At 38.3% G+C, this 12,718-nt stretch overlaps 1 protein-coding gene across 1 annotated transcript in view; it reads right to left on the bottom strand.

Annotated features, from left to right (window-relative positions):
- TBCD (tubulin folding cofactor D) overlaps window positions 1–12,718 on the bottom strand; it is a 123,445-nt gene that overhangs the window by 51,180 nt on the left and 59,547 nt on the right. Inside the window, exons 16-18 of the mRNA XM_065693733.1 lie at window positions 9,159–9,216; window positions 3,814–3,843; window positions 383–468 (exon numbers count right to left, since the gene is read on the bottom strand). Coding sequence (XP_065549805.1) covers window positions 383–468; window positions 3,814–3,843; window positions 9,159–9,216 — 174 coding nt within the window. The remainder of the gene's footprint in view (window positions 1–382; window positions 469–3,813; window positions 3,844–9,158; window positions 9,217–12,718) is intronic.

Raw genomic sequence — 12,718 nt, 5'->3', positions numbered from 1 at the left:
AGAATATTTTTAAATGGCTGTTGGTTTATTTTTTGCTACCCACATCAGAGTCTATTTCCCATTATAACAGCATCTCCTTTCACTACAACTCTTCAAACCCCCCCCAGTCCTCTCTAACCTTGACCAGCATAGCCAGCTTTGTGACACCTGCAAATACTGCCTCTTGGCTGCTTCTTCCATATAGACAAGGAAATCATGGTCACATTTTCACCTTGTCTTATACCTAATAAGCAGTTTGATGCAGAAATAAGAAAAATTAAATCTTAATTTATTCAGAAACAACAGTGATAAACAATGTTCAGTAAGGTGAACAATCAGACAAATATTTCATTATGTAAAAGAGGTCTCTGATGTTTAAGAAAACTAATGCTTGGAACCTTACCTTATAGTCAGGTAACAGTTAACTCTGTTACCAACAGCAAAATAATCAGCTGCGGTTAGAATGTCTATGCCATGTGGAAAAGTACCCTAGAAACATCATAGGGAAAAGGCAAAAAAATAACAAAATGTTATTTAAAATACTTTCCAAATAGGCAACATTATTGAAAACAAATCTACTACTACTCTCCAAGCCCTGAAAAAAAAACCCAACCAATTTATTTCCTAATTTATAGTAAAATCACTTGTAATAAAGATATACAGGATATTGGATATATAAATAGGAAAATACCTGGCTTCACGTATGAGTCAATGATAAACAGTCAAAGTAAACAGCAGCAGATAATAAACTATGCAGCAGCTATCTTAACACCTTCAAGTCATATCCAAATATGCATTTGGTGAAAGCATGACTATGTATGTACACAAAAAATGGTTTCTCTATAAGGTCTAGATCAATGTAAACATGTTTTCAGTTTATGTGAGGGAACAAGTATCTGCTGCGATTTTTATGAAGTATAAAACTAGATTTAGACACCAAGAAATGTATTGCATGTAGGATACATGGGAGTTTGATTATGTCTATTTGTTCCCACATATATTTTATGATTTACTTATTAATGAACTAAACACTTGGGGATAGTTTGGTTCTTTTTAAAAGAGCACCAGTTCCCAGCAAAGCCTTAAACACTGAACCCTGCAGAAGCATCACACTTCTGACATCACTGCTCAAAAAACTGGTTTTAGAAGATACATTTCTTAATGTGCAATTGATAAATAATTTTTTCCCTTTTTATACAAGCCATACAATTCAAATATTCAGAATTTTGATTGGCTATGACTGATTTAATACAATCCTACGCAGCAGGCTGTGTTTTGGAACGGAGGAGGCAGCATACCCTCCACAAACCATAATTAAGTACAAATGGAAAACTGCCAAGTGAAAGACACTACAGTGGCTTACAAAAGGGACAATCATATGATATTTAAGCAATAAGGCTATGTGGAAGTACAGGTTCTGGATGTGATACACTTTTGTTTGTTTACGGCTCACTCATCCCTTCTACATTAGGATACAGCCATGCAAAAATAGTAGAAAAATATCTCTAGATCTAAGCCTGAATAATTAAAGAAGTATATACTGCAAGCAGTGGGAAACTGCCAGCTACTGCAGAGGTCTTATTCTGGGAAGAACAATGCAAACACTCCAAAAAACTAAGACCTGGAATTTGACTGAACCAAGGACAGAAGACAGAATAGCCAAGAGACTATCTGCACGCCCTAATAACCCAAAGGTGAAATGAATGCACCCTCTAAAAGCCTAATGAAACACTGATTAAGGTTAAAAATATACACAAGAAATACCTCAGTATGATGTATAGCCAAACAACAAGAAGGACAATGAAATACCTAAGCATACATAGTGTACATAAGGAAAATCACAGCTAAACACTTTCAATTCCAGCTGCTAGCTGGACCTTGCTATTCATCACTTGGCTGTAAGTTTGCCCATTTGATGCCATCTCACTAAAGGTCATGATGCCAAAGTGCACATCAGTGAGAAAGCAGAAATCCTGACAATAAGTTCATGAGTAAAGAGGTCCCAGCCAACAGGTGAGCCAGAACTAGGAGAAAAGCTAAGTTTCCATTCTGTCTGAATCTCGCTTCTCCAATATGTCAGTCTCACCAGAAGCATGTGCATTTCTCAAGTTCTATGCTAAAAAAAACTTCTTCAAAGTCTTCACTTACACTAAGTGTAAATTCCCATGGTTTCTTTTTCTGAGGCCATAAAATCAAGCCCTTGGATTTGGGGGAGGCTGAATTGCAAAGGTGGAGCAGGCAGGAACCAGGAAGTAAGTGAGGTCAACTTTTTCTCCACCTAGTTAGTATCAGTGTTGTTACTTCAGATGGAGAGTATGTTTTAGCTCGCTCCAGTTCAGAGAAAGGATGCCTCTTTCAACACATTACATCCCAGCAAAGAAGTACAGAGGGTGTATCCACTGACGAAGTAACCCTTTTCCTAGGCAGTATGGAATGAACGGTTTACTAAGTAAAACTTCTGAATTTCTGCAGGAACCAACAAGAGACTGATAGCATTCTTCATGCCATGGAAGGCTTATTATTTCCCTGCAAATTCCTCCTTCACATGCTGACATACAATCTAAAACTGTTGTGAGTTCTACCAACACTGACAGGCTTGAACTTGGGGTCAAAGCAGAGTCAAAGAGAAAACTTCCTGGGTATAAACTAACACAGACTGTACTCCACAAGATTTTGGCTACATGGAAGCATTTCTAAACCTGCTGGACCCAGGAGCCCCATCTCACCTGGAGCTGGAGGCACAGGAAGGTGTTTACCTCATGAAGTGGAATCAGGCTGAGTTGCTGTGTGATGACTAAAGCTCTCCAGGGCAATAACTACAGACCAGGAAAGAATCATGCTGGCTTCTACTTATCACAAACCTAGTTAGGCCAGGTCACCAAAAATACTGCCCTCTTCCTCCTAGCCTTCGTGCACCCTTTCTCTGCTATTAACCTAATACTATCTAGAAACACACAATCCAGTTATGGACACATCACTTAACACCCATAGCTCTAAAGGAGTAATATCCAATCACGTAACAGAGATCTTCAGGAATGATATGAGGGAAAGCTACTCAGCGTTTTAATAATATCCCTTAAAGAATGGCTTAATGATAACAAAACTTGCTTTAATCATGCTTATGCCCAGCTCTATCACAAGAATTGACTAACTGAATAATTTCCTCCCTTTTTCCTCTAAAAGTTGTATATTCAGCTTTGAGAACCAAGTCTTTACCCTAAGTGCTGCTCCTCTGAGGCTGCAAATCCAAACACTTTAACTATTTAAATATCACTAAGTTACAGAGGAACCTACCATAATACTTACTTTCAAAGCACTTTGGTACCTCCAAAAGTAATAGGTTTCTTAAAATATCTAGGTGGTTGTGACTGTGTTATGGTACAACAGGCAAAACCAAACAGTGAGTTGAAGACTCTTAAGCCCAGTTCATTGTTTCATTGCCAACCACAGCAAAGACTGTGCAGCACACTTCAGCTGTTCTACCAAAAACTAAATACAAAAAAATAATACAAGAAACTGGGATTTTCCTGCCTTGAGAGCTCTGCACTTTCCAAGGTGTATAACAGCTGTCATACAGGCCGATTTTGCTTTTCAGAATGACTGGAAATTACCAGAAAGCTCATTTTCTTCCAAAACTAGAGTACTAAAATAAACCTCACACCTCAGAAAAGTACTGCATAAGAACTTGTTTGCTGGTAATGAAAATAATTGTTTTGTGACATCCTTTTACTCAATTTCTCCAAAGCCACAGTGTCTCATTCTGATTTTGGGTACTAGACATTTACAGTAACCTCGGAGGCACTACAGAATGAAGATTGAGGAAAGTCACCATACCTGTCTCCCAACATTCTCCTGGAAGGCAGCCTAAGGAACAGAGAACAAACATACCAAAACGAGTCAGGTTTGCTTTTTGATAAACACCAGATGATGAATTCAAAACACACAACAATATAAATGACCCATGGCTTTTCTTTTTTAAATAAAGTAAGCTTTGTCAGTAGAACAAGCCCACAGGGCTTTTCTGTTTCTGCGTCTCTATGTTCTAGTGTTCTTAAAGCTATATGCTGCATGACAGCAGTTTAAGAATGCAAGTTTATTAAACCAGTCACACCCAGAGGAGTGCTTTTGAGGAGTGACACAAAGCTTCACACTGGAACTGAAAGTCAATACCTGTAGACAACAGAAATGGAGACAGCTCACTTTTGTCTGACTGCTTCCATTTGCCAATAGTAGGCAAAGTTTAATTCTTTGTCAGTGAAAACTTCAGATAAAAACCATTGAGAATGCGATACTTATTTGAAAGATACACACCTGAAAGCATGCTGAAACACTGAAATTCTAAAACCTGAAGACAAAAATCTGTGTTGTTTCTTGTGTTTTATAAAACAAACTCAAAACCTTGCAAAATGCAATGACTACAACTATAAAGTTAACCCCTTACTTGCCTGATATACAGAACAAAACCTACTTAACTCCCTACTTCAATTTTCTCCCTATCTCTAAAAAGCCAATTAATTTTTGTTAATTAAAAGGATACAGTCTCGTAAGTACTAATAAAAGAGCTGGGGTTCAATGTACAGAGGGGAAGTCCCAATCTTTACTGAAAATGCCACAAGAATTTTGACAGACAGAGCTTCTGTATTCCCTATATAAATACAGTGCGCATGTGGCAATCCACCTGCACAAACAGCAGGTTCAGTCAGCTCACCAAGGTATCACCCTGCGCAGGGCGCAGGCGTGCTCAGAGCACAGGTGAAGCAAGCACTCCTGAAACCAGCCTCGCGGTGCATTTCTGAGGTGATGTCTGCTCAGGATAATGACTGCAGTTCCTGTCGACTTGCCCGGACTAGTTCAGCTCCTGCTCCCACTGCATCCACTGCAGGACACGTAGCACCAGCTGCCTCAAAACCGCTCGCCCACCACTGCAGCGGGTCTGGAGCCCACCTCAGCCCGCTAGCAGCAGCAGCCGTGCTGCCAGCAGTGCCCTTGAGCTAAGCCGTTGGGGATTGCCTCGGGCAGAACTGCATGAGCTATCCTCTGCAGTGGCACAGAACAGATACACCCTTGGGCGACACGTAAAGCACCCTTCAGAACAGGAACATGAGCTGTAGCAATGCCCTGCACTTGTTCTTTACTGTATGCCTCAGCCCAGCTACTACCATAGGGGTTTTTCCACTCCTTATGTCTCTACCAATGTATGCTCCCAGCCAGGATTTGTCAGAACCTTGTTTCATGGCACTCTGCATCACTTGTTTCCTTTTACTTACACTTTAGCTTTAGATCCCCTTTTATGCCGTTTTTACTTAGCATAAGGACGTGTCAAGCAAGGATGATGCTCTCAACTATCACATGCAAGGGATTTAATAGTTTAATCACAGCATTACAAGTTCTTTTAAAATCATACTCGTACCTCGATGACACCCAATCTGTAAAGCCTTTTTGTTTCTTTTCTTTTTCTATCAGAAACTTTGATATCCAAACTACGTAAACCTGGTCTTAAACCAGTGACAGTTTTATTCTACTTACAATGCATCCGTAGGATTCAGACTGAAACACACCGTGGCAAAATCATTTGAAAGAGGTGTATAGGAGCCTACAGACAGTGATGCAGCAAAGCAGGATTTGTACATAAAGATTTCACACCGATCGTTTGCCTAAGGTAGGCATTTTTAATGTCCAGCACTCTGTCACCATTTTGGTTTTTAACTAACTTAGACAATCATGAAGACCTAAGGAACAGTCCATCAGCATGGCAAAACCACTCAGCACTCATCTAATGTATTCTAAACATCTAACTTACATGGTAATTTACACCTAATTGATTAGTTTCTCTATAAAAACCATACAACTTTGACTACTGTTTACAAAGATAGATATTAAGTATTGCCTTGGTACAAAGATATTTGATGATGATTCCAATTGAACAGCCTTGGAGAAAAATAATCAGTTTGTTATAGACTTGCGAACTTCTGTTATGAATTTACAATTCATAAAAAAATGAAGAGAGATACGGTACCTAGCAAATTCCTATAGCCATAGCTTAGCAGCTAGCAAATTTTCCAGCTGCAGTCTAAAACTGTGTAGTAACTTGTTTCCCAGCTGGTCATTTAAGTTGAGGGAGGTTCCTATGCATCACCATGAACCTCTCTCAGCTCCAGGTAAAAAGTGCTGCTTCTGCAAATAAGTTTTCAGCCAGTTATGGGGAAATTTAAAATGAAAACCAAGATTTTCAAACAAAACCATAAAAAAAAAAAAAAAGAAAATCCTCAAAGGGATGTAAACCCAGAAGCTGAGTGTTCAGAGGTATATTTGGAAAAATTCACCACTGATTTAAGAAGGCTTTGTAGAAAATACACATTCCGGCTGTGGTAATTTAAACACATTACTGCTGTAGAAGAGTAGCACCTAATCCCAATTCTAGTAACAAGAGTGTTATATGGTACGTTATTTTTCCTGGGTCTGAAGGAGTATCTTGAACAGAAAAAGTTACAGGGAAAACCATCCCCACAATATTATTCTGTTAAAACTTTGTGAAAGTAAATTAGATACACGACAATAATGAAACATATTGTTCTTCCAAGCGAAAGGGCAATTTTATAGAGCTCATTTAATGCTCACAAAAATCCCTTCTTGTTCCTCTACCACTTTTGTGTTGTTCCACAAAAGATATTTCTTTTTCTTTCTTTAATAACTGAAAAAGTCACTGTTTCAATCATTCTTTCAAACAACTGCAAATTCCAAAAAACAGGTAAATATTCCAGTTGTTCTGTAATAATAAGTTTACATTTTTCATACGATCCCCTTCTGAAGATGGAAAAACAATACAAATATTGTAATTTAAAGATTCCATGCTATCAGAACCAAGATGACCACAAAAACTGAAAAAACACTCAAACACTTCCTAAGTCATGATTTAAAAAACTATCAACCAACCAAGGGGAAAAAAATACTCCCTTTAAAACATCAGAAGCTGAATGGAGCCCAAGCCGAGATCACTTATTCATGTGATTAGTCCTTATAATGATTATTCATGAAAGAGTTGCAAAAGCCAGCTCAGAATGCTTCTGGAGCTTCAAAAGAACAGCCTTGTTTTATTCTCTTAACCTCAGGGATCAAAATATCTCTATATGCTACTTTGTTTTATTGGCGCTCCGCATTAGAACATACTGCACATTGGATTAGATGGAAAAACTAGTAAAACATGTTGTTTATTTAAATATATATTTAACTGTAGCAATTATTGGAAATAATTAGGACTCCCAGGTATTTTTTCTTCAAAACTCTAGTAATGCCAGGTAAATGCAAAATATTTCTTTGCCTGTCTTTCTAAAGTAAGGAAAAAGGCTTCAGTACTTTCACAACTATGCATCAAAACAACAATTCTGAAGTTTGACCAGCACTATATCAGAATGTACTAATGAAAAGACTAATTTCACTGGAGATAACCGAACTGCAAAATGCTCAATAGCTTGGCTTAAAGTAGAAGAGGAAAGTGAAAAGAAAATTTATTTTGTGCTCATCTGAAATAGAGAAGCACAATCTCCACTAAGCTTACAGCATTACTAAATGCACCTGATTTAGCACCATATTTCATGGTCAATCTATCAATTTACGTTTAATCACAGAAACCTAATGAATATTACACATGACAATTGGATCAAGCCACTAAAGGTAAGTGAAACACTGGCAGTGGCAATCACGTCAAAAAGAATTCTCCTCTTTATATATATTACCATCTAATTCCTACAATAATACCTATAACGCAAACAAATTATTAACTTTTCACTGTCTATAGTCCTTAACATTTTGTACAGCATTCAGGAAAGCAAAAATGCCTTTGTTTTCCCCTTAGAATTTTATTTGAAATTACTTAAATTAGCCAAGAATAACAAATTCTACCGCTTCCAAAATTTGAAGTTTGGGGGAAAGTAGCATTGCTCATATTCATTAGTGGTACAGTATGCGAAGAAGATGTTATATCAGTACTCAGTGACCTACAGCATCTTAGCTTCCATGCTTTGGTTTTAACGTATTTAGACAAAGTGATTTGTGATATGATTACACAAGCAACTGACTCACTTCCTCAGCAATTAATGTTGCAGCTTCATTCAACAGCTTAAACTCCCAAGCAGAGGTGTGGCTAGAAAAAATAAGGATGCTATCCAGGTATCCCAGAGAAATCCTTATGATGTTATAAATGCATTAGCTTTCAAAATTTCAGTCAAAAAAATCAGACTGACTTGTTAATCAATTTGTATGCTGCAGACTGCCTTTTTTTTCCCTAAATATTTTTGTTTAATGCATTCACAGTGAAGTTTGTTCTTAGGAGCAGAGACGCCTGGCTCTTTGACAGACGTCGTCTGGTCCTGTGCTAACACAGTTAAAACATGGGGTTTTTTACATTTGCATAAGAGAATTTGTTTTATCTGTTGAAACAGACATCTTGCACTTCTTTTCTTCTTTTTCTTTTTCACAAAAGCAAGTCCAATATACACACAGCACCCTGACTTAAATTCTCAAAGAGAAGATGCCCCATCTTTCTCCTTCGATTCTAGACTCTCCTCCATAAACTTGCTTCTCTCAAGAACAGTAACACATCCTTTTCAATTCTCAACAGCATAAATACTTTCCACAGAAAGGTTCCACAGAATATACTTTGCTGTCAGCCCAATCAACTACGTAACAAAATCTCCTAATGGATTTGTCACTTCCTGTTAAAAAATTCCAGTCCTACCGAAAGAGTTTTAGACAATAAATGAAAACATTTTTGAGGGAGAGATTATTCTAGAAATTTTCAACTTACAGAGAGTTACAGTTGAGGAACAATTAGAAAAGTGGAACTTCACAAGCAGCTCAGCAGCATGAAAGAGATCCAGTGTCTAAATATTATGTACAACCCTTTGATATTGTGACCAGGAAATGCGACACAGCTCTTTCTTAGATACTTTTATCGTAACCATTGTGACAACTTAACTGTGGCCATAAACCAGAACATGGATCTGGGGATTATATCACTTTAAATCTAAAATCACACCATACTTCTAAGGATGTAAAAGAGCACTTTTTTGCTCGCAACATGATAAATTGCTTATATACTGTAATTCTAAATAGCTAAGTCTACAAATTACTAAATGAAACCAAAAAGTAACATAAACATAAGCTTGAATGTGGTAACTTACAGAAGCAGCTCTTCTGCAATTAACATCACGATCAAATACTGCAGCAATAATCAATGCACTGAGGAAATAAAAACATTGAGGATTAGTACCAAAATTATGAGAAGAAATGGGTAATGCCATCATCTCAACATTTAGACTTCCAAGTAGAACACACAGCATTTCCTCTAACAACTTACTATTTATAAATACAAGTTTGAACTAAAATTTCAGTTGAAATAACTTTGTACTTCCTCATTTTTCAGTTTGCTGTGGACTTCCCATAGCATAAACAGGCAGCCACCATCCCACTGTATCAAAGCAGTTTCAGGAGTATGCAAATATGTTTAACTGCATAGAAAGGAGTTCTGTTTTAAATAAAGCAGGAGTTTAAAACTTGGGCATAGCTATCATCCTTCATGTGAGGTACACACAGTGAAATTTCAAATTAAAACTTGGAATTATAGTTTCTCAATAGCCAAATGCACAGCAAGTCTTATCTAAGGCATACACAATGGAGTCCTGCAGCTATCTTAAAAGAACAACTGCATCCTGTAAAATAACAAAAATCAGAAAACAATATGCAAATCCTGCTTAAAAGTGACCTGAAAGATAAAATGCAAAGCAGTTTTTCTTTAAAGTGACCTATAGCTACAGAGGCATGATTACATGAAACTATTTCTTTGTATTTGCATAATGTCTGGTAACCCTGCAGAGTTTAATTCTTGTACCTCAACAGAACTGCTTTGAGAAATGTGCTACACAACAGAAGACACAGAATATATCATGGAATCCCAGGCTGGTTTAGGTTGATGGGACCTTAAAGCTCATCCAGTTCCAACCCCTGCCATGGGCAGTGACGCCTTCCACTAGAACAGCTTGCTCCAAGCCCCGTCCAACCTGGCCTTAAACATTGTCAGGGATGGGGCAGCCACAGCTTCTCTGGGCACCCTGTGCCAGCGCCTCAGCACCCTCACAGGGAAGAACTTCTACCTAAGAGCTTATCTACCCTCTTTCAGGGTACCACACCTAGCCTCGTCTACCCTCTTTCAGGTTAAAGCCATTCCCTCTTGTCCTATCATTACATGCTCTCGTAAAAAAATCCCTATCCAGATTTCTTTTTAGCCCATTTAGGCACTGGAAGCTGCTCTAAGTGGTCCCCAGAGCCTTCTCTTCTCCAGGCTGAGCAACTACAATTCTCTCAGCTTGTCTCCATAGAAGAGGTGCTCCAGCCCTCAGAGCATCTTTATGGACCTCATATTCCAGGTGGGGTCTCATGAGAGCAGAGTAGAGAGGGAGAATCACCAGCCTCGACCTGCTGGTCACGCTCCTTTTGGTGCGGGCCAGGACATGCGTGGTTTCTGGGGTGTAAGTACACACTGCCCGCTCATGTTGAGCTTTTCATCGACCAACACCCCCCCCCAAGTCCTTCTCCTCAGGGCTGCTCTAAATCCAGACTCCACCCAGCCTGTATTTGTGCTTGGGAATGTCCTCACCAAAGTTGCATTTGACCTTGCTGAACTTCATGAGGTTTGCGCAATGCAACCTCTCAAGCCTGTCCAGATCCCCCTGCATGGCATCCCTTCCCTCCAGTGTATCAACGACACCACACAGCTTGGTATTGCTGGCAAACTTGATGAGGATGCATCAATCCTACTGTCCTTGTCACCAACAAAGATGCTGAACAGTGCTGGTCCCAGTACTAACCCCTGAGGAACACCACTCATCACTGGTCACCACGATAGGAGACAAAGTCTGAAGCTTTAGAAATCCACCTCCAGCATTCAATTAACTTCAGTGACAAATAAACATCACTTCAGGAGAATCATTTAAGCAGAAAATTATTCCTTTCAAACTCTGAAACTCTTCATTACGTTATTTATTGACTCCAGGCAAAACAGGAAATAAATACTGTCTGAAAAGTAAATCCAAGATAGCTTTGCTTTAGCATAAAGATATTAATTACACTGATAATATCAAACTTCCCTGGGTAGTGGCTATCAGTTTCCTACAGTGAAGAACACTGTGTTGTTAAAATTCGCTGAATTGCACAATCAGTGTTGCCTCTGTAATTTCAGTTCATCTCCATTAGGAAAACAAGAGACAGAAAGCAAGAATGAAAGGAAAATAAACCTCAATAATTTGTTCTAAAGACAGTTAATGCCTTCTTATTGCTACCTGCATGAGCAATTCCTCTCTGCCACAAAGACATTAGGTCACTAGGAGACTGAAGGAGGTCATTCAAATGGCAGTGATTGGGAATGTTTAGGAAGCATTCCATTAGGAAGTAGTAGCCATTGCTAACTGTTGAAAAGTGCTGGGCCAGACATATCATCTTCATACAATGTCTGCTAATTTTGTTCTCTGGCATACAGAGAAACCTAAAAATTAACTCTGAAAGGGCATTTTGGAATTACACAGTTTTAATGATATGAATGATTTAGCTCCTCTAAGTCTTTTTAATAATAGTATATTCAAAACTAAGGACTCAGATGAAAACTACCCTGAAAAACAAAAAGAAGCATATTCCTGCCTTATGTTTCCAATCATACGGACTATATAATAAGACATTATTGCATCAGTTATGCAGTATTACAGCAAAACAAGCCAGGAAGTTCTAAATGCAGAGCATTGCCCTTACTGTGTCAACGGTACCCTCAAATTAAATGTTACAGAGTATTTCAGAAGAGCTGGGCTGGGGCAGACCAAAATCCTTCCAAGTCGTTGTCTTGTGACCCCAAAGAGATACTTAGGGAAAAGTGTAAGAACATACATATTAAATATTAACACACTGATTGAAAAGACTGCAGGATCTTTTACAACTGGAAATGTCACGAGAACATCACTGGAGATAAATACTGCTCTTTGAATTTCACATGTAAACTTAAAATGTGGTTCATTAAATAGAATGGAAAACAGTTTCAGGTTATTATACACAACAGGAGTTTGGCTTTTCCATTTTTTCCTTATTCTTCTGTCACCTTAAGACAAACCTGTATACTAAACCAGCAAAACAACATACTGTCCATGTGATGCCACCAGAGTTATTCAATGCTGCAACTCAATATTATGTTTAAGAAAAGCAAAATAAAAAACCCCAAAAATTTTGTAATTGCTCCCATAGCCCAATTATATTCATAAATCATACTGTAGTCACTGTTTTATATTAAGCCTTTTAATGTAAGTATTTTAAACTTATCAAACTACATGAATACTTGTTTCAAGTTCATTCCTATTTGAAAATGCAGGCATAGTCTGCAGTAACACAGGGATTAGGAAGGAAAGCAACGTGCTGAAGATGAAACATGTCTAAGGTGTCTTCACCTATCTGCTTTGTCGTGGGAGTTTATGTGATACTCCACCATGATTTCCTAACATAAAGAAACTGTTTATGTCAAACAAAGTGGGATATTTTTTTAAGCCAGTTAAAGGATCGTGTCTTGACTTGCCTGAAACGTACCACACCTGACTGCTAACAGGTAGAGCAAAGAGTGGCTTTGCATCTTGCAGTCTCTATGAAACACCTTTTGTAGTTCCTTGAGGTATATTTTAGCTGCTTGTCATGCATACAGACTAAGTGTACA

Source organism: Lathamus discolor, chromosome 13, assembly GCF_037157495.1.
Source record: "Lathamus discolor isolate bLatDis1 chromosome 13, bLatDis1.hap1, whole genome shotgun sequence".
Classification (NCBI taxonomy): domain Eukaryota; kingdom Metazoa; phylum Chordata; class Aves; order Psittaciformes; family Psittacidae; genus Lathamus; species Lathamus discolor.
The sequence above is the reverse complement of the archived record's forward strand: the minus strand, read 5'-3'. Positions and strand labels throughout refer to the sequence as shown.